This window comes from Xenopus laevis, chromosome 8S (genome assembly GCF_017654675.1).
Source record: "Xenopus laevis strain J_2021 chromosome 8S, Xenopus_laevis_v10.1, whole genome shotgun sequence".
NCBI classification, from domain to species: Eukaryota; Metazoa; Chordata; class Amphibia; order Anura; family Pipidae; genus Xenopus; species Xenopus laevis.
The window spans coordinates 89,476,605-89,499,889 of record NC_054386.1 but is presented as its reverse complement, the minus strand read 5'-3'; the positions used below and the strand labels follow the sequence as shown (position 1 = coordinate 89,499,889).

At 40.7% G+C, this 23,285-nt stretch overlaps 2 protein-coding genes across 2 annotated transcripts in view; one reads left to right on the top strand and one right to left on the bottom strand.

Moving 5' to 3' along the window:
* The window catches only part of vps18.S (VPS18, CORVET/HOPS core subunit S homeolog), a 33,059-nt gene extending 22,040 nt beyond the window's left edge, over positions 1–11,019 (bottom strand). The window contains exon 1 of the mRNA XM_041574212.1: positions 10,902–11,019. Within this exon, the coding sequence (XP_041430146.1) occupies positions 10,902–10,938 (37 nt within the window). The 5' untranslated portion in view covers positions 10,939–11,019. The remainder of the gene's footprint in view (positions 1–10,901) is intronic.
* Positions 11,020–11,079: 60 nt separating this feature from the next.
* Positions 11,080–21,337, top strand: rhov.L (ras homolog family member V L homeolog). Its single transcript, NM_001095566.1, is given in 3 exon segments — positions 11,080–11,496; positions 18,933–18,991; positions 20,279–21,337. Coding segments are annotated over 3 exon segments (708 nt in total). The 5' UTR covers positions 11,080–11,288; the 3' UTR covers positions 20,720–21,337.
* The last annotated feature ends 1,948 nt before the right edge of the window (positions 21,338–23,285 follow it).

Here is a 23,285-nt window from a genome sequence, read left to right as displayed (position 1 = left end):
GTTGTGTCCCATTATAGATTGCAATGGAAAGAGCAGCGAGTGGCCCTGGACCTCACTTGTTGCCTGAAAATGCTCCGGATCATCTGTTTGTGCTTACAGTCGAAGTCAATAGTGACCAAAGGCAATTCTCAGTGTTTTGTTTGCTTCTCCCCAGTAGGTATGATCAAGCCCTCTTTGAGCAATGACACACAGAACAAGTCTGAGTGGTTCCTCCACACAAAGGTTAGTAGCTCTGGGGGCCGACATCAAAAGGTTTAAAACCACCACTATTCACTTGCATCGAAGATGCCTGCAAACATGGGTGCCATGTGAAGAACCAGACACCCACTCAATTTACTTTGTACATAACATCATTATTAATCTCTATAATACATGTTGGCTTTTTTAATTTTCTTGATTTTTTTATTCTTTGTTGCAGGAATGATATTTTGTATTTATATTTGTAGCTCAGTCCAGGTCCAGCAGCTCTGTGGAGCCTGCCACTGTCTGCCATGGGCTTTCTTCGGTCTCTAACTGACCTAATGAGCTCTATATAAACTTGCCCTCGTTGACTGGCTTATCTCCCCCTACTCTCATTTAATTCTAGTAGCACTTGCCTGGGTGCTTCAGACAATACAATTGCAGATAAGGAAGCATTTATCTTGCACTGTGCACTCTCCGAGTTTAGTACAGTATCTCAGTCATTAAACCTATAAGAAAAAAAATTCTAAAGTTAAATAAGGGTCAGTCCACACGAGCAGATTAGTCACCCTAGCGACAAATCACCTCTTCTTCGGGGCGACAATCTCCTGCCTCACGAGGAAACTTCGGGCGACTTCGGAAAACGAAGTGCCGCGTGTGCATTGCCTCAGATGATTTTCATTTTAGCCGGCGAAGGGCAGGGGAAAGGCAGTTCGGGGAGATTTTCACCCCGAAGAAGAGGCGATGTCGCTGGGGTGACTAAGCTCCCCGAATCTGCTCGTGTGGACTGACACAAAGGGTAGTGTCAGACGGGGAGATTAGTCGCCCAGCGACAAATCTTCTCTTCTTCGGACGACTAATCTCCCTGAAATGCCTTCCCGCTGGCAAGAATACAAATCGCCGGCGGGGTGGCAAACAAATCGCTTTGCATTTCCGAATTTGGACTTTAGGACTTCAGGACTTTAATTTTGGTTGTTTTCGTGACTTCGGATCTTTTCGCTGCTTTGGGACTTTGGCTGTTCGGGACTTCCGCATTCGGCAACCTGCGCTCGTAAGGGGGGCCCGGCTCTTTCAAAAATGCAGCACTGACGGTCCCCCCTTCAGGCCCGGGCCCGGGACACTTGTCCCCCCCTGATGGCAGCCCTGGATACAGGTAAAATTCTATTGTTTCTACCTGTATATCTGACAGTTCAGCTCTACAGGTGTGTATTGAAATGAATGATCTTTCTTGTTATGTCTATGGCCACCTTTAAGCAGCTCTGTGTTGTGGTACATTTGTGTTACTAAAGTCAAAGAATATCGTGTGACAAAATGCAAAGCACGATTTTAACTGGAAATCCCAGAAATCATTGTTGAGTATATCGCATGCTGGTGATTATTGCACAAAAACACTCTCCTCTGTGCCACAGCAGAAGATCATGTCCATTGATGTCTGAGTTTTGAGGAGGTAATTTAATTTGTGTGTCCGATAAAAACCTTTATACACAGGCTGACCTGTACAGTGCTCATGGGCTGAATGAATACTATACACATGTATTAACCATTTTTCTATTGCTTTCTGTATTTGGGCCTGCTGCTCTGAATGAGAAGTGCAGATAAACCAGTAGAGACACCAATAACCTAATTTTCCATTGTCCCGCAGTATAATGTCTGTGAGGATACGAGAAGCCAGTTCCGTCAGTGCTCAGTATCCCTATGGAGACGCCCTGTGCAACTCTCACTCGTTAACAGATAAAGGAGTCATTCCATTATATCTTTCAATCAGTAGTAAGGGTTTCAGTGTAAACAATAATGGGGATTCATTTAGCCAGATAAGAAATTATCCAGACAGATAACAGCTTGTAATAGATTCCATTAAATACAGTGAACAAAGGCACAATAGCTTTCACTCAGTCCCTATGTAGATTTAATGTGACAATGTACAACCAGGTAATATTTTTCTGTCAGTAGCAAACAATACTCCTTATTCTTATCTGAAATACACCGATGCCAAACATGTGTATCAAAAAGAGGGAAGAGAGGTTTCACCCATTCATAAAAAATGCCTTCTAAAAAAGTCCTGGACTAGTGAGCCCCAATCACACCTGCGTTTTCAAGATGGCGAATAGTTGGTGTAAAGCAAATTAGCATTTAAGAAAAAGGGGTTGTTCACGTTAGAGTTAACTTTAAGGGGGTTATTTATCAAAGTCTGAATTTATCTCAATATTTTCTACAAAATCCGATCAAATCCGCTCCGGTTTTTACTCTTTATTACATTTTCCTTAAAATTTGCTTTGCGGGAAAAAAACTGATATTCACTATTTCTGTGTTTCAATGGAAGCTAAGCACCGGCTTGTTACTTTCCAAATAGACAGGCCTGTTGAGTGACATTGGGTGATTGGATATCTGGTGGAACAGGAACATCAAAAAATTAAAGTGTTTAAAGGTAATAAAAATATAATGCAGTGTTGCCCTGCACTGGTAAGGGCTAGTCCACACGGGGAGATAGCCACGCGTTTGCGGTCGCGGCGACAAAGCGCCGCGCCAGTCGCCGCGACCGGCGCAGGCAACAGTTTTGTATGGGCGCCTATGTAAAAACGCCTGTGCTAACCACACGAGGCGATGCGCTTTTCAACAGTCGCCTGAAAAAGCCTGGCGAGGCATTTTCAGGCGACTGTTGAAAAGCGCATCGCCTCGTGTGGTTAGCACAGGCGTTTTTACATAGGCGCCCATACAAAACTGTCGCCTGCGCCGGTCGCGGCGACTGGCGCGGCGCTTTGTCGCTGCGACCGCAAACGCGTGGCTATCTCCCCGTGTGGAATAGCCCTAAAACTGGTGTTTTTGCTTCAGAAACTCTACTATTGTTTATATAAATAAACTGATGTGTAGCAATGGGGGCAGCCATTCAAAGGAGAAAAGGCTCAGGTTACACAGCAGATAAGCTCTGTAGAGCATAATGGTGTTATCTGTTATCAACAATTTAATCTGTGCCATATAGACTTTTTTTCAATTTCCACTATTGCAACTTGTTTATATGAACTATAGTAGAGTTTCTGAAGCAAACACATCAGTTTTACCAGTGCAGGGCAACACTACATGATATTTTCATTACTTTAAAGGAGAAGGAAAGTAAAAAAATTATTCCTACTTCATTTGGTTCCTCAATATGCCCCCTCCTGAAACGCTATATTGTAAAGTCCGATGTTGCTGCTGTTTCCGCGCACAATCATCTTGAAGATGCGGCGCTTGGCATAGTTTGGCGCCGCCATTTTAAACTTGTCGCGTCATTTCCGCCCTGCGTTTGATCGTCATTGTGCATGCGCTCCCTTGACGTCACCTGAGACGCATCTGAGACGCATCTGCTTGCCAACACGGAATCAACGTGTAAGCAGGAGCGCTATTGGCTGCTTAGAGAATGGGGCAGGATTAGAGAGGTCAGCGATGACGTCAGCATGGATCACGTGATTAAAACTTCAGCACTGAACACGGAACCTTGAAGTTTAATCTGCGCATGCACAGGGCACTGGAGATCCATTCTGCGCATGCGCATGCCCTATTCTGAGCGATTTCTGGACAGCAGACAGGGTATGTGATTTTATACATGTTTAAACTTATTTTTACATCGATTGCTGCTAAAATATTTATGTCAAAACTAAGGAGGGAAAGGATACTGGCACAGATACATATTTATCATTGGCAATACTTGGAGCATAATATCGTTTTTGACTTTCCTTCTCCTTTAAAACACTTTCATTTTTTGGTGTTACTATTCGGCCACATAAAATAAGGGATATCCATGTGTATTATGTAACTAATGTGATCTTGGCACAGGTCCATTTGGTAGGCCATTGGCCATTACAGAAGTGCCAGAAGTGACCATACAGTAGTATTTGAGCATGCATAAAGCAAACTGACAGAAGGAATGTCTATACTGAAGAGAATTTTTTTAAATTAAATAATCTGATGTAAACAGTGTTTTGACAACTACTAAAAATCTGATATTCTGTCCAGTTGCTTTCCCTTTAAATGGCTTGTTCACATTTCAATATAGAGAGTGATATTTTGAGACAATTTGCAGTTGTTTTTCATTTTTCATTATTTGTGGTTTTTGAGTTATTTAGCTTTTTATTCAGCAGCTCTTCAGTTTGCAGTTTCAGCAGTCTTGTTGCTAGGGTCCCATCTGATTTCAATAAGAGACTGGAATATCAAATATTCAGTAGAGGGCCAGAATAGAAAGGGGAGTAATAAAAAGCAACAATGCATTTGTAGCCTTACAGAGCACTTTTTTTTTTAGATAGGGTCAGTGACCCCATTTCAAAGCTGGAAGGAGTCAGAAGAAAAAGGGAATTCATTAAAAACAAACTATAACAAAATAATGAAAACCATATGAAAAGTTGCTAAGAATTAGCCATTCTATAACATACTAAGGGGGTTATTTGCTAAACTACGAATGCAAAAATCAGGAAACATTTTTGATTTTTGTTATAAAATCAGACTTTTAAAAAATCATGAATTCATTAAACCCTGAGTGTGGAAAAGTCAGAATCTGAAAATCCTGCATCTCAGACCTGTCGAGGTTGCAATGGGAGAAGTTCCAATGATTTTTTGATGTGCGCTTGGTTTCGTGCAATACTTCAACGTTTTCGGGTGAAAATTCCAAAAAAATCATGAAATTCGTGAAAATCGGATGAAAAAATCTGGAAAAAATAAGGATTATGGCCATTTAAGAGCAGATAGTCTACCCAGATATTACAGATAAATTCAGTAGAGTCCAATAATCCAGTGGGACAGTTGATTAGATATCCTGCAATTCAGCTCTTTGTCTAATATGTCCACCCCACAAACAATGTGCGGGCAGGAACTGTAGCCAAACCTGGTGGTGCTGTTATACACAAATTCAGCATGCAAATAGCGTGTATAAGGAACACACACCGAGTCCTTTTCTTTTTCCCTTGCCTGAGGTGAGGGTTTTCACGTCCATCCCCAGATCCAGGCGTGAAATACATCAGCTGCCAATTTGTGTCCTTTCTTTCAGGAATATTTTGTTTTTCAGGAAGAACATAAACAATTAGCACCTTCACTGTGTGCTTGCTGTTTAATAGCTAAAATGTGGAAATTAGGCTTCAGAGGAAGTCGTTTTTACATTTCACTATTAAGGCAAGCGTGTAAAAACTGAAAGAGGGGTGGAAGAGGAGATATAGGAAGCACTGAGGCTAGAAAGCTCTTATTCAAAAACTTGTCCCACTTCAATATTATTTTATACAGAGATTATTTGCACAATAAAGTGCAGGAGAATTCCATCATTTGCCCCCATTTTGTTTGCACAATGCAAAATTCTTTCCCAGAATTCCATTACAACAGTGGCTGGCACATGGGCACAAGATCAAGCGCTTATAGGCGCAGCACATAAAAGGAGCCCTGTTCTTGGTGGGAGGTACCAGAGCACACTTTGTAGGCACAAATCAGCACACAGCACTAGAAAAAGTAGGTATATGTATGTTAGTAACATAGTAAGTTAGGTTAAAAAAAAGACATCAAGTTCAACCTTTTAACTTTTTTTACCTGCCTAACTGCCAGTTGATCCAGAGGAAGGCAAAAAACCCCATCTGAAGCCTCTCCAATTTGCCTCAGAGGGGGAAAGAAATCCTTCCTGACTCCAAAATGGCAATGGGACCAGTCCCTGGATCAACTTGTACTATGAGCTATCTCCCATAACCCTGTATTCCCTCACTTGCTAAACACCATCCAACCCCTTCTTAAAGCTATCTAATGTATCAGCCTGTACCACTGATTCAGGGAGAGAATTCCACATCTTCACAGCTCTCACTGTAACAAACCCCTTCCCAATATTTAGGCGGAACCTCTTTTCTTCTAATCGGAATGGGTGACCTTGTGTCAGCTGGAAAGACCTACTGGTAAATAAAGCATTAGAGAGATTATTATATGATCCCCTTATATATTTATATATAGTTATCATATCACCCCTTAAGCACCTCTTCTCCAGCGTGAACATCCCCAATTTGGCCAGTCTTTCCTCATAGCTAAGATTTTCCATACCTTTTACCAGCTTAGTTGCCCTTCTCTGTACCCTCTCTAATACAATAATGTCCTGTTTGAGTGATGGAGACCAAAACTGTACGGCATATTCTAGATGGGGCCTTACCAGTGCTCTATACAGTGGAAGAATGACCCCCTCCCCCCGTGACTCTATGCCCCTTTTAATACAGCTCAAGATCTTATTTGCCCTTGATGCTGACTGGCATTACTTGCTACAGCCAAGTTTATCATGCCATTTTGATGGGCATGCCTAGTTCTGCACATACCATTCATAAATATTCATATATTGGGTATGAAAGAGACACAAACATGATTGGAATTCAAAATAGTTCATTATTTTCCATGCCTAGTAAAGAGGACTGACTCAACAGCTGGTGTTTTTACCAGACCCCTTAAGAGTCAAAGGTGTTGAGGTTGCTTTAAAAGAAAAGTTTGTTGATAACACATAAATGGAAAAGTGATCATGGACACTGATAGAAGTGGGGTTTTTATAGGTTTCCTGGTATGACATATGATAAAAAAAAACTTAACTAAAGTGGCATAATCTTTCCCCGGAGCCCCAATGTCTATTATTGAAACTTGCAAAACAATAACAAAATATGCCTGTTATTCCCTGGGCAGGATGTTTGACCATTTCACCCTCAGTCCAGTGAATATTATACATTGTGAGCCAAACTACTCAGATTGCACTGATCCAACTGCAACTTTATGCCAGTCGGGGTTTGCCCAAGGCTACAAACACATGCCCGTGCGGGTCATTGTTCCACTTTGGGCAATCAACTCAGTTTGGTGCAATTTCTCAAGAGTGAGATTATTCAAAGAACTGCAGGAGTGTTGGAAGGAGCTGCTGCATGTGTGAGTGCCAGAAGGAACCCTAACATCACTCGCAGTGAGATGAGAAGCAGCTGCAGCAAGTTACTACACACCTCACATTCTCAGACTAAATGTGTACAGAGAAGTGACAATGGCGTTTACATTCTGTGCCCTCCCCATAACCACTTGTGCAAGAAATTTGCAACTAATATCCTTGGAAACCTCTGTAAGTGGTTTAAACAGTGAGATTTGAATGTGTGTGGTTATCTGCTTTCTGTTCACGTTGGCCAACAAGTGGTCCCAGAAAGGTTACCTTTGGGAAATAGCAAACATGCCCTGGGGATGTGGTTCATTGCAGGGCTGGGCTTCTCTTTTGTGAGGGAAGCTAAAATTTAGGTGGTTTTATGGGCAGTCATTACAGGTTCTCACAGTCACTCTCATTTATGTGAATGGCAGATAGGAGCTCAGTCATCTCAACCTCCTGCTCCTTGGGCCAATTTGTTCTTTAATGATTTACTTATACCCCAAGTTGTAAAGTTTATGGGGCAAATTCACAAAAGTGTGAATTCTCGCCAGCGACGCTTCGTCACACTTCACACCATTTTGCCAGGCACAAAATTGGTACCACTACCAGGGTCGGACTGGGCCGGCGGGACACAGGGAAAAAACCCAGTGGGCCCCTGGCTCTTGTGGGCCCCGCCGGCCCAGATCTGTACCCAGAACCACAAATAAATAGGCTTCTTCCTGCTGCAACCTCTTTTTGTCAGGAAGAAGAGGCAAAAACATTGCTGGTGATGCAGGAGGGGGGCCCTGGGACAGCAGCCCCGGTGGGCCCCAGGCCCCCCCCAATTCACTAAAATGCAAAGTTACGTCTCAGCTGATGAATGCTGGCGACTTTTCACTAGCGAAACTTCGTCAGTGCAAATATTTCATAACGAAGATTCGCTAGCGTTCGTTTGTGCCTAGTGAAACTTTGCTAGCAGTCTTACACTTTGGTCAGTTTGAATAGGGTGGGTATATATAGGACACATATATATATATATATATATATATATATATATATATATATATATATATATATATATATATATATATATATATGTCTTTTTTAGAGATGTTGGTGCAAATGCTTAAAGTGGACACTTATTATTACAAATGTCCAAGGAAGCTAAATAAAGACATAAAAGCTCCTTTAATGCCCTACACATGAGCCCACCCTAAAATATATATGTGGCATGCCCCTCAAATGTGTTCAAAAAAAAGTTCACACAAAAATATTTAATAGTTTGGACTCTTGAAGGCAGTCGTCAGGGTTTTTTTTTTTTATGACTTTTTGGCATACAGGATATGATGTCCCTGATATAAGATTGAGGAGGATGTAGCTTTGTTTTATCAGTTCACCTGGTCTCAGGTGGCGATGGAGACTCTAGATAAAGAGGTGACGTTCAGTAAAATCCGCACTTTAGTGAATTTGACCATTAGCCAGAGCAATAAGTCGCGAGTGCAAATGAACGCTAGCGACGGTCTCTTTCACTAGTGAATTGTCCTTTACGGCTATGAATTGGCGATGTCCCTGCGGATTGGAATTCTGGCGAATTTTCGCTAGCAATGACCCTTTAGTGAACCTGCCCCAATATCTCTAGTCCCTGCATAATAATAATCGTCAATGTTGTTTGGCTGTGTGGGAATGCTGGGAGTTTTAGTTCAACAGAGCTGGGGGCGAGGCCGCTTAGTTCACAGTGTGGCTCTACTTGCTGATGGGTTTGTATTTATTTTTTATGATTATCCATCCATTGTTATTACACATAATGAATGATAGATCATTTGTCATTTATACATATGCATGGTGGAAACCATATTGCTCTACTCTATGAGACTTTAAGGGGTAATCTTATTTTGTGCCAAGGGAGAATATTCAGGCAAGATACATTTTATATATATAATAAGTAATAATGGAGACAGTAGACAGGCGTAGAGAGGGCTTGTGGTGGTGCTGATTAATATTCAGCTTTAATGCAGAACTCTAACTGGGTCACCCCAGGGTTTGCTTCATTAGTAAAAGCAACATCGGGGGTTAAGCAGAAGACACCCACCTAGGATTACCATGAAAGCCCTTTTGTTTGAAATGAAACTTGTGCTGCATGAACCACATTTAAATGGAGGGAGTTGGCTCTCCTGCAGCTTGAAGTCCATGGAGTGAAAATAGTGCAAGTGAAACCATCATTTGTGCCAAACGGAATGCAAATGAAGTGAGACAGACCTGCCCTTTATTGGGGAAACATACTCTATTCATAAACAGGGCTCACTTTATGTTTTGGGAGATGTTCAATAAACATAATAACATAGGGTATTCTGCACAAGAGAAACAAGTAGCTGCATATTTCTGCTCATTCATATCAGTAGAAGCAGCCATGATTGTTGTGATCTCAACCACAAATGTAAAATGCCATCCAGTGATCAAATCAAAATGTAAAAACTGCCATGTTTTTATATTATTACTTTTTTTAAGATGTATTTATAAAGCACCAACATATTTTGCAGCACTGCTTAATACATGGGTATATCAATTAAACATACAGAATTACATACAAAGTAACCAATAAACAATTCAGGAGGTGAAGAGGACCCCACCCAAAAGAGCTTATGGGCATGGGGTGCTTTTCAGTAACATTTACCATTTGCATATGGCTGATTAGCAGTGGATATATAGAGACAGTTTCACCAGCCATTTTCTGGGGCACTGGTATTGCTGGGGATATATAAAAGGGTATACAAGTATACCATCAGCATAGAGCAAACCAAGGAATACATATGAAACATCTAATTACTACAGGTATGGGATCCGTTATCTGGATCCCATTATCCAGAATGCTCCAAATTACGGAAGGCCGTCTCCCATAGACTTATCCAAATAATCCAAATTTTAAAAAATGATTTCTTTGTACTTGATCCAATCTAAGATATATAATGAATCCTTATTGGAAGCAGAACCAACCTATTGGGTTTATTTAATGTTTACATAATTTTCTAGTAAAATTAAGGTATGAAGATCCAAATTACGGAAAGATTCCTTATCCAGAAAATCCCAGGTCCCTAGCATTCTGGATAACAGGTTCCATACCTGTACTAAATCCTTAAAAGTACATTTATAGCAAAATTGCAATATACAAATGAAAGCAGTATGTGCCTCTCTCTTGCTTTTTGCGACATTCACTGCTGGTTCTGACTATTGAAACAATGTAGCAGCAGCCAAGTTTTCATTTCCCACATGCTTCTCTGCAGGTCTGTTAAGATGTCTCTTAAGCTGGTTTCTGCTACATTGCAGAATATAGCAACATTTATACAAAGTGACTCTCAAACCTCCCATTAAAAATTTTGGCCACCAATTTTTTCTCATGTGGGGTCCTAGCCACCAATATTTTTTAATGGGGGGGCCCTGACCACCAATATCTTTATTTTTTTATTAACATGTGGGAACCTTAGCCACCAATATTTTTTTTTGTTTTTTTACTGTGTGATGGGGGGCGGACCTGTGGGGTGGGGAGGGAGGACCTGTAGGTGTGGCTTGCAGTGGGCGCAGCCCAGGGGGCCAGGAAATTTTGTCGTATGGGGCCCTGCGATTTCCGATGGCGGTCTTGTGTATATATATATATATATATATATATATATACATTTAGATATATATATCAATATACACACTTAGTCATTGACATAGGTTCTTTAGACTATATCGACAAGTTTTTTCATGATGGCAAAGCAATCATTTGTCTTGTGTAAGAGACATTTTTACAAATTAACCTCCGAAATAATAATAACAATTATAATCATAACAATCTTCTAAACATAATTTCAAATTAATAATAGATACATACACAAATAATCTGTACTGGTTCCATGGAAGTGCTGCATTTAGACACAGAGAGAGGATATGTAAATTCAGGCAGATACTGTGGCTGTGTGTTGGCTGGGCCGGATCCAATTACAATTACATGCTGAGAGGGAGGATATAAGTAGGGTTGTCTCAGAGGTTCACACCAGACAGGGAATTAACTGGAAGACTGTCACACCTGTCCTGAGTGTCAGACTAGTGAGATTTACAATTAGGATTTCCTGCAGGGTCATGAATAATGTGATTCTCCCAGAGTGAAGCCTTTTGCACGTTTAGGTGGCTGGGACATTATCTGCAATTTGGATTCCTACTTGGATTTACTTTGGATTGGTGGAGGCTACTGGGCAGCTACAAAATGCCACCTCAAGTGATGCTGGACTGTACTGATCAGAAGAGACTGAGTCCTCAAATCTCCGAACTCCTTTGCAAACAGAACTCAAGGCCCAACAGCCAGGAGCTGGGCATCAAATGTGTCCTGGTGGGTGATGGAGCAGTGGGCAAGACTAGCCTGGTGATCAGCTACACTATAAATGGTTACCCTACTGAATATCAGCCAACCGCCCTGGATACTTTTTCTGGTAAGTGTCCTCACAACTGCCCTGTAATGGTCATTCGTTTTCTGTTATTACAATAAGATACTAATTTTTTTTAATTCCGATATTATTTGGGTTTAAAGCGACACCGTGACACACAGGAGAATCCATTTGCGACACATGTCCTATATAGGGTTGCCAACTTTTCTGGAAAAGAAAAATACCAGCCTTCCCTATATATTTATCTTTTTCCCCTATTAATAACATTGAGATCAACCATCATTTTTACAGGCCAGTAAAATCCCGGCCAGGTGGCAACCCTAGTCCCATAATAAAGCATTTAGAAAGTTGTTTGAAGGGTATATATGGGGTGGCATAGTTTCCAGCGATCTCTTAATTTGCAGGAACTGCTTCCCATGGTTTTGAACATTGGATGTACCAGTTTCTGCCCAGTGAAGTTAACATCACCTACTTATAATATTTGTCTATAGTTCTGCTTAGAAACATAATTAGGCTATTATTGTCATAGTCAACACATGGATAGTTTCTTTGTCCAGCAAACTGGTAACTCTGGAAGTTATTGCCAGCTTTGGGTTGAGATGTATTTTTTTTCTGTAGATGGGTGCTCCCATGATATATGAATCTGTACATGTATAGAAGTGAATGTGGCTTTAACTAAAGATATTGAGTTAACCGGGCATCAGATGTGTATGTGAAGAGACTGGTCATTTCCTGATTAAGGCTGGGCAGGGAGATTTTGTTGGCAAACCTGTAATGTCAACCACTTTGAGGCTGTTGAGGAATCCTTTCCTTGGAAGTATTGGGTAACTCTTGTGTTCTTACAAACAAGGCTAAGGCTGATATTTTGGGGTTGGTGGAAGTGTCTGGCCAATGGGGCTTTATGTTCTTACAAAAACGGCTCATGCGAAGGGTGATATTTTGGGGTTGGTGGAAGTGTATGGCAAATGGGGCTCTATATTCCTACAAATGAACAGGGCTCATGACGAGGCTGATATTTTGGGGTTGGTGGAAGTGTCTGGCCACCATCTCCTGACTTCAACGAACAGATGCGGCCGCGATCTGACGGGATTTGTAGTCCCATCCGATCGAGATCTGGCAGACTTTCGGCCCCTGGGATCTGGGGGGCCCCAAACATGGGCCAATAAGATGCCAACTCGGTCTGTTTATCGGCCCGTGTATGGCCACCTTTAGTCCATGGGGGGCTGTGCACTAAGGCTCCCAGTGGAGAAGCTCCTGGAGTTGCTCCACTTATTTTACATAAAGGCTTTATAGGATCTTTTTTTGCATTCTTCTTTAGGCCCACTATCTTAATTGTATCCCTGATATAGGTTGGTAGTAGCAAATGGCAGCCAGTATGTCTCCTTAGTAATTGCCATTTTGGTTTATAACTAAGTGTCTTCCGTGTATTGCTGTGTGTCTTTTATATTTAGGTTTTTGTGGAGAGTGGAAGAATGTCGTTTCTCAGCAATAACTCTCTACAGTATATTGACGAACCTGTTTCAGCCCAACAACTTGATTTTTCTAACCTGCCACGTAGGAATGTAACTTTGTCAAAAGTTCTATCTCATTGACTTAATTATATCCACCAGAATGTGACAAGAGTGTCTTCTGGGAAATGTAACCATGTGACTGCCAGCTGGGATTGACCATACTTAAACTTTGGTGCATTCCTGGAATGTGTGTTACAGTATATTTATTGTATTCCTTACTATATAAAACGTTATGGTTACTAGGGATGTACCGAATCCATTATTTTGGATTCGGCCGAACCCCCGAAGCCTTTGCAAAAGATTCGGCCAAATCTGACTCCTAATTTGCATATGCAAATTACTAGTGGGAAGGGGAAAACTCTTTACTTGTTTTGTGGCAAAAAGTCACGCAATTTCCCTACAGCCCCTAATTTGCATATGCAAATTAGGATACGGTTACGGCCGAATCCTGCTGAAAAAGGCGGAATCCCGAGCCGAATCCTGGATTCGGTGCATCCCTAATGGTTACACTGCAAAAAATGGGTCTGGGTTCTCCTCTATTCTAAATATAATAGCTGATTTTGTGATGGTGTGCAAACAGGGCCACTTTGGGCCCCAGAGAGCAGCAACTGTAGGTAGAAAGAGTGATGGAGTATTGTAGAGCAATTGCGCAACACTAAAATCCAGTCTTCAGTTTTACCACTTGCAACTTGCCAGCCGATGGGCATTCAGCTTTTTTGGCTGTTGGTGGGTGCTATAGGCTCTGATGGTACACTGTCCTCTTGTAAATAGTGAACACACTCCAAGCACCTCTTACTGGAAACCAGAAATCATTTAGAACGTAGAAACAGCAAGCACTCCACATTTGCCCTGAGTTCACAGCCTTACAAGTATCGGTTAGGGAGAGACCTTCCGGTTAAACAGGTTCCAATATGTCCTATCAGCTCTTCACTTTAATGAATAGATTTTTTTTTTTTTTCCCAGCATTGCAGCCTGAGAAGTGACAGTGCCTCACCCTTCCATTGTACTATTGACACTACTGTGTAGTGTTCTGGCTATGGATTGTGCTCGGGAACAATTACTAGGAAGAAACCCTATTTGATTGCATTTAGGAGCATGCATGAGACATTGCACCTTGAAATGTATACATTGATGTACCACAGAATGGGGCCCATGTAAGCAGCTTGTACATAAGTGCCCTGATGCAATATATGTTATATAGGGTAGAGCTTTGGGCCCAAATTCACCATATGGGTTTCTTTCTTGTTTAATATCCTGGCTCAGATGCCTTTGAAATTAGGGTCAACTTCTATCGGGCAGGACCTTTGAAGGTTCCCAAACATCATAACATTAATGCTGAATCATCAGAGCTAAAAATATTTTTTTTTGTGTTTACCTGCATATCTGACGATTCAGCTCTTAGCGTGAGTAGAGTGGACGAAAGATCTTTCATAAGACCAATGGTCATGGGAAAGATGGTAATTGTAGCATGTATGGCCACCTTTAAGGAACAGTAACATCAAAAAATGTATTTAAAAGTTCGCTAGTATACCTCGAAGAAAAAAAAAAGACAAATTTAAACTTTAAAATTGAAAAGTCTTTATTAAGACATAAGCTACTGACTACTCCGCTTGTGCTCCTCTTCAGAAAGCGATCGGGTGATCCATCGTGCGGCGCTCTACTTCTCCTCCCTGCCTTCCTTAGAGGAAATAGCCAGGTAGGAAAAATCGAGCGATGCACAATGGATCGTCACAGAGAAGCAGAGTTTTGGTAAGAAATTTCAAATTTAAATTCTTTTTGATGTTACTGGTCCTTTAAAGCTGCAGACAAGTGTGTGGTACTTATCCTGTAGCAACTCACTATGGGGGCAGAAGTATCCTCAGGCCTTTATGATGGAGTTGTAGTCCTGCTTGATTGCTGCATTTACCTGTGCCCAGTAGTAAAAAAAAAAAAATACACTAATAGCAAAAACAATGAATTTATTGCTTTACACCTAAAACTGCAGAGGACAGTTAACAAGCCTTTCCCCTCCCTTGATTTTGTATCTGGAGGTCATGCTTCATAATACACATTGTTCTGAGACAGAGGATACTTGTCAATTGAGTTTGAAAGGGGTCCCATTCTTATTCTTATTGCTAGCCCATTGTTCAGATCTCGAGGCCAATTTACATGTCTTACAGTAGATTCTGTTATTTTCCCCCCACTGGTTTCACACTTTCCCGCTCTCTGTTTGGCTCAGCTGGAGGTTTCTCATCCTGATTTACCTTTTCTTATTTATTTTTGATGCCGGGGATTTCGTTTGGCTTTCTCATGCATCCGATTCCATTCAGCCCGCAGATAATCCTTTCATGGCTGGAAACTACCTTAATGCTAATTAATTTATTTCACACTCATGCAGAGAGTTGTGAAATCCGGTATAAGCTTATTCGATAGTGTTTATAAACTTCAAATTTTTCTCACCATTCAGTTAAACTGGCTCAGGTGCCAAATGCCCCGAGCCTCTCACTTAAGGAAGGGGGGAGAGAGAAAAACCATCCCCAACTTTGATATCCCCCAATCTTCAATTTGGTATTTAGCTTACCGGATTTCTGCTGTGACCCGGGTGCAGCCGCCCGAGTCCGGTCGCCAAGAAATAAACGCCAAGTTACGATTATTGATGTATGGCAGCGCACTCCAGACCACATTCAATAGTCACCAACACCGCAGTCGCTTGTTAAAAAGATAAATTTTATTTGAACATTAGGCTAAAAAGCGTCTGAGGTCTGACGGCGTTTCGTGTTCACACACTTCCTCAGAGGTCTCTGAGGAAGTGTGTGAACACGAAACGCGTCAGACCTCAGACGCTTTTTAGCCTAATGTTCAAATAAAATTTATCTTTTTAACAAGCGACTGCGGTGTTGGTGACTATTGAATGTGGTCTGGAGTGCGCTGCCATACATCAATAATGGAAACTTTACCTTCACAACTTTTTTTTTTTTTCCCCTTTGCTTTCATCAAGCTTCCTTTTTATCCAGATAACCTTTCTTTGAAATTCTCCCCTGATTGTGTATGTTGAAACAACAATGGTGGGAAAACTGATATAAGGAGCGGTAAATTTTCAAATTCATCCCACCTGGGAACTCCTGGTATCACTGAGTGGAGCTTTGCCCATTGCTTTAACTCCACACCTAGGCTTACCTTACACTTTCCGTAATGCATAATAAACAGAGAAATGGCTTTTGTAGCCTAATCTTGTAGTCTGACAAAACACAACAGTTTTTATAGTTTAAGCACTTTGTAATCTGTATCTTTAAAGGTACACATATTGGATTAGTGATCAAGAAACCTGTTATCCAGAAAATTCATTATATAGTGAATAAAGTACCCCCTATTGTAAAATAAAGTATATTATAAGTCACCGAGGAGTTCCATGACAATACGAGTGCTTTGGTCATGGTACTCCAAGGTTACTTCTAATATCCTCATGTTTTCAAACAAGGGGTACTTTATTTATTATAATACACAGTTTTAGTGAGTCGTGACAAAATGACATCACTACTCCCTGTTTATAAATTATTACATCATTAGTCACCGTTTATATAGTGAATAAAGTTAATACAAGGATATTATAAGTTACCGAGGAGTTTCATGACCATATAAAAACACTAGAAGCTTGTGTATTATTTATTATAATACACAAGTTTCAGTGAGTCATGTGACAGAAATGACATCAGAACTCACCATTTATAACTGATGACATTAGAACTCGCCATGTCTAAAGGTGGCCATAGATGCACAGATCCTATTGTACGAATCAAGGATTCGTACGATTTTCGGATCGTGTGGAGTGTGCTGACATCTTTCGTCCGGAGATCGGTCGGACAATCCCGCCGGAGCCCATTGCGCATCGTAATCGGATCGTTCGGCCATACGGCCGAACAATCAGATTACCCCCAATATAGCCATGCTCGTTAATGGCATATCGAGGAAAGATCCAACATCACCAAACAAGCGGATCTTTGCGTCTATGGCCACCTTTAAGGATATAATTTACAATATATTCATGGCTTTTGTGTATTATAAGCAAATAATTCCTTGTACTGGATCCAAACTAAAATATAATTATCATTGGCGGTAAAACAATCCTATTGGGTTTGATGTTCAAAAGATTTCTTAGTAGATTCAAGGTACAGTGATCCAAAATACAGAATGATTCTTATCCAGAAAACTCCAGGTCCCATGCATTCTGGTTAACAGGTGCCATACCTGTACAAGGCAGTTGCGGCTTCCCCGAAAGTCGGCCAGATCTCGATCAGATGGGATTAAAAATCCCGTCGGATCGCGGCCGCATCTGTTCGTTGATGCGATCCGACCGCCCGTTTGCGAACGCTAGGATCCAATCGTTGGGCCCTAGGGCCCACGATCGGATCAGCCCAATATTGCCCACCTCAAGGTGGGCATATCAGTGGGAGATCTGCTCGTTTGGCAGATCTAGCCATGTATGGCCACCTTAAGTGTTACTGGCTCGGTCACTGCAGTTGTGGCAAATTTTGTGGAGATAAAAATACTACTTTACACAGTTGAAATATCCTCATACACTTCGTTTTCTGGGGGCCATTGACCGTAGGAACTAGTATGGAACTGGGACAAATAATACAATATACACTGTAAAATCTGTAGGCCTTTGGGCATATGTAATGCTTAGTATCTAGAAAACTATTATATAAACAGTCAGCTGTGTTCGTCTTGTTCTAATACACCATCATAATTATGTAATTGTGCAAAAGAAAAACATAATGCGTTGTGAGCTGGAATTGGTACTGGAACATAGTACAGTGTTTAGTCACTTCATCCTCCTCCAAGACCTGTTAACTAACTAAATATTTCTGTGCATCCAGAGCATATAGACCTCTAAGGTTCTAATGGTTAAAGTGACGCAATTTACATATATAATAAAGTCAATTGCAAATCTCATGAAATGTCAGGGGTTACAATGTACAAATACGCCATCCCGATAAGACAGATGTTAGTCACTGGAAGTGTTTGTAGACATCTCCTGCACGTAGCTCCCAAAATATCACTTATCTAACTACCCTTTGGCTGTGTGACATCACCTTTGTATATAACCGTTCTTTAGCTGGATGAGCCATTATTTTCCTGCTCTGGCTTGAGCTGGTCATAGACACATTCATCATAGATGATCGTATTGCCCCGGTCCAGTCATTTGGCTCTTGGAATAAATGAGACTGTAAGTGTGACACCATGAGATCTCATTGGCCAACCAGCTTCATGGATGCCCTGTATTGGACATTCCAATAATATTCCAATAATATGCAAATAATAATAAAATACAAATAATTAGGAATGCACCGAATCCAGGATTTTGCCTTTTTCAGATTATGCAAATTAGGGCCAGGACAGGCAGAAGGATTTGGCTGAAACAGAATCCTAATTTGCATATGCAAATTAGGGGCGGACGGAAATCGCATGACTTTTTGTCACAAAACAAGGATGTTAAAAATATTTTCCTTTCCCTCCCCTAATTTGCATAATTTGCAAATTTGGATTCGGTATTTGGCCGAATCTTTCGCGGGGGTTCGGCAGAATCCAAAATAGTGGATTCAGTGCATCCCTAAATACAGTTTGCTTGTTTTTTTGAGCTTTTCTACTGTTCTTTACACTTCATTAAAGCCTTTAAAAACGTGTTTTTCCTGGTCCACTTAATAAGTTGTGCACAGAACTTCACGTGTATCGTTTTTTTTTTTTTTTTTTTTTTTTTTTTTTTTATGAAACCTTTTACATGCTTCTGGCTGAATGCTCAAACGTGAAATGAAAGCAATTTGTTTAAACTGTACACATTAAAGTTGAGACTGTATGGCAGTTGTTAAGCTGTTGGGGCCAAGCGTTCGGTTGGACAGCTGTTCTTGTGTTTTTCCCAAAGAATACTGTACACTAGAATTATTCCAAGTGTCTGGGATCTTGTTTTAATTTTGTTTGTTTTGTTCCTTTCAGTTCAAGTTTTGGTGGACGGGGCACCTGTTCGAATCCAGCTTTGTGACACTGCAGGACAGGTATGTAATTTTTTTTTTTGTTACAAAAAAAACAAGAAAAATGATCTCCAGCCTTTCCATTAAAGAGTCACTGAGCAACCGGTGCTCTTTAAAGTGAATATATGGAGTCTATTGCTTGCGCAGCCTTCTTAGGTCAGGTACTCGCAATAATAATACAGGTATGGAACCTGTTATCCAGAATGCTCGGGACCTGGGGATCTTCATACCTTTAAGGGATACTGTCATGGGAAAAATTTATTTTTCTAAATGAATCAGTTAATGGTGCTGCTCCAGCAGAATTCTGCACTGAAATCCATTTCTCAATTTTGAAATCTGACATGGGGCTAGACATTTTGTCAATTTCCCAGCTGCCCCAAATCATGTGACTTGTGCTCTGATAAACTTCAATCACTCTTTACTGCAAGTTGGAGTGATCTCAACCCCTCCCTTTTCCCCCCAGCAGCCAAACAAAAGAACAATGGGAAGGTAACCATATAGCAGCTCCCTAACACAAGATAACAGCTGCCTGGTAGATCTAAGAACAACACTCAATAGTAAAAACCCATGTCCCACTGAGACACATTCAGTTACATTGAGAAGGAAAAACAGCAGCCTGCCAGAAAGCAGGCACTAGTCACATGACTGGGGGCAGCTGGGAAATTGACAAAATGTCTAGCCCCATGTCAGATTTCAAAATTGAATATAAAAAAATCTGTTTGCTCTTTTGAGAAATGGATTTCAGTGCAGAATTCTGTTGGAGTAGCACTACTAACTGATGCATTTTGAAAAAAACATGTTTTCCGATGACAGTATCCCTTTAAGTCTACTAGAAAATCATGTAAACATTTAATAGTCTGGTTCTGCTTCCAGTAAGGATTCATTTTATCTTGTTTTAAATCAAATACAAGGTACTGTTTCATTATTACAGAGAAAAAGGAAATCATTTCTAAAATCTACGCACAATAATATGGCCATACACTGTGGTGGTTTTTATTTGTTTTTTTTTTTTTTTTGGACCAAATCGCCAGACTATTGCTTTGGACACTATTTTGTGACCCTGCTGGATTGCATTTGTTCTCTAGCCTACGTTCTCCCTTTAAAAATATAGCATTTTAAGTGTAATCCTAGCAAGCCATTCTAGGCAATTAAGGCCTTCCATTTGTTTTACTTTACATTGTGATGTATGATACCATTGTTAAATTGTGTACCTTGGGCATTGCTTTTTATTGCCATGTAGAAGGTGCCATATTTTAATAATTTATAGATTACACATTTAGTAACTTTTTTTTCTTTTTCTTGTTTATTTAGGAAGACTTTGACCACCTGCGATCCCTGTGTTACTCAGAGACTGATGTTTTCCTGGTGTGTTTCAGCGTTGTGAACCCCAGTTCCTTCCAGAATGTCACTGAGAAATGGATCCCTGAGATCCGAACACACAGCCCCCACACACCTATTGTGCTGGTGGGAACCCAAGCGGACCTTAGAGACGATGTGAATGTCTTGATCAACCTGAGCCGTTCCCATGTAAAACCCGTGAGTGAGTCCCAAGCTCAAGCAGTGGCACAGAAAATCCGGGCTCAGACCTACATTGAGTGTTCTGCTTTGACGCAAAAGAACCTTAAAGAGGTGTTTGATGCTTCCATTCTCGGTGCAATTAAACACAAGGCACACCTGGAGAAAAAACTGACCAGCAAGGGCGTTAAAAGACTCTCAAAATGCAGATGGAAGAAATATTTCTGCTTTGTTTGAGCCAGTTTTCTTTTCTCTTCGATCTGGCCTACACTAGTTGGACAGGGCACTCCCTGCTAATTTCTGAATGGAAGAAAGGACGTTGGGTCCCTGTCCTTGAGAATGACGACCACAAGGGCAGAACTGGTTTTTCAATAGGGACAATGGAGCTGGTGACGTGCTCTATCAGATAAAGGCATAGCATGAACGCTCTCGTGTAGAACTGCTAGTGTAAAAGGAGACGGCCGTTCTTGGTGCATGGAAATTGATGAAACTCTCCTGTATATGTGCAGGAATTTATTGTACAAAAAAAGTCCTAAAAAGGTGAAAGGATACCAGAATGTGTATATGGTCAGACTGGGGTCATTATGTACCTGGATAACTCTGCCTGACTGTGTTTAACTAAATGGCTTAATTATTATGTCTAAAATACTGCTGAACCTTAAAGCAATTACCGTAAAGGAAAGTATTGCCAAAAAATAGATTTGTTATTTTATTTCCTTAAAACAAAAACAGGATAGTGAACTGAAGACCAGAGAGGGTAAAAAACCATGCTAAACAAATAAATAATTTCTGCAGAAAAAAACATTTCAAACATTATCAAAACCAGTGTAAAGGTTGACTTGTAACTCCCAGCAACCAATCCGAATATTGTTTTCATTTGTTCAATTGGACCTTACAGATCTGAGCTCTTTGCTTATTGGCTGCTAAGGGTTATTAGTCCTGAGTTAATTGTTAATAATGGGCAGATGGTTGGCTTCATTTTTGTGGAATGATTTTTAACAGAGTAGATTTTTACGACTTCTGTTGCAGCGATTTCCTGCATATGGTTGCCCCCTCCAACAAATATGGGTGTTTGGGAAAAATGCTCTTAGAAGTATATGTTTATCAGGCCATGTGTGTTTTACTGGTATCTTTAAGGGTGCAGAGATGATTGGTGTGTCTCAGTAGCTTTGAGAGAGCCATGAAGAAAGTTGTAATGAAAAATTAAAAAGGGGTTTGTGCACGTGTGTAAATTTTCGGAGGAAAATAGTAAAGTATTAGACAAGAATAATGGAGAATGAGTTAAATAGATTTAAAAGGTCTTGTATGTGTCGCATATTTACACCTACCCCAGTACTTTAATATAGATAGATGTTGTGAGAAGGAAGAAAAGGCTCCCTGAGCACAATGGTGCATACAGGGTTCTATTCTCTCAGTGATCAGATTTTTTGTTTTTTACGGTTTTCTTTTCATCTCAGCAATGGTGTTAATATGAGCCAATCGGATGTAAAGTTGCCTGTGTGTATAATATAGGGCCTAGGACATGTCTGATCAATGTGAAGCAGAAGAAAGCGAAAAGTGAAATGTGTATAGAAATGTGGCAGACTAGGGCTTTGGCTAAAATAACATGAGACAAGGGTAAATAAATACATTAATTTCCATATGTTGCAAGACTTTGTCATGTGATACGACATCAGCTGTTTCTCAGCAGACTTGGGGAAGCCATTATTGCTCTTCATTTCCTTATTGGGAAGTAATATTCTTCTTTGTTGACCAAGTTCCTTAACCTAAAGGCCATCCATGTGTCATACAAAGCTGACCTTATGGGGCCAAGTTGCAATTGGATCATAATGAGGGGAAGCTCCATGCGGAGTCTAGGAGCAACTGTTGATACGGCAATATCAACAGCCGCTCCAGTAAACAGTCTCATAGCAAAGGTTGACTTGTCCCTTCTGTATTCAGAACACTACACACCCCAGGAATGCAGTAAAGTGGTACCTCCCCAATCCACTGAGAAACAATTGGTAATTATTTTCAGTTAGTCCAAGGTTTGGAAACATGTACAGTTAGAACTGAACGACACACCATTCTCTCTGGAGAAGTCAATCACTTGATGGTTTATTTCCTCTGACTGACCCAACCAGGCCCATACTGGCAATCTGTGGGTTCTGGCAAATGCCAGAGGGGCTGCTATAAGGTCCCATAGAAAGTCAGTATTTAGTGGGCTGGTGGGGGCTGTTTGGGCCTCTGTGTACCTGAAATGCCAGGGCCTATTTTAATTCTCAGTCCAGACCTGGACCCAACTGTAGGGTTCTGGTCTCATAGGTCTATAGAATTCTTTAATAATGGGTATAATATGGTTTAAAAACTCACTCCATTAAGAATATTTTTTTTTTCTAAATCCCATCTAAGACAGGGGTCAATCTATGAGTAGTTACACATGCAATTAATATGGAGGATTTGTCCTTTTTGTAGACTACTGGGTATATAGTTCCTACAAAACTAAGGGTTTCCGTTTCAAGAAATATCCGATTTAGTAAATATTCATTCCATGGAAATCCTTTTGGCATTTCAGGTTTTTACTTGCTGTAAATCATAGTTTAAAAAATATATGAAAGGCTGCTCAACAATGTTCTAGACTAGAGCTATAATTTATACCATCCTTATCCTAACATACATTTAATTGTAAAGGCTTTTACCCGACCCTCCCTCTCTGAGCCTGGCTCCTGTTCTACCATCATTGCCTTGATACATGATACCTGTTGTGGAATCTTGGCAGCGTCAAAGTTAAACAGTTGCTCAATGCTCTAGGCCCCTCCATCAG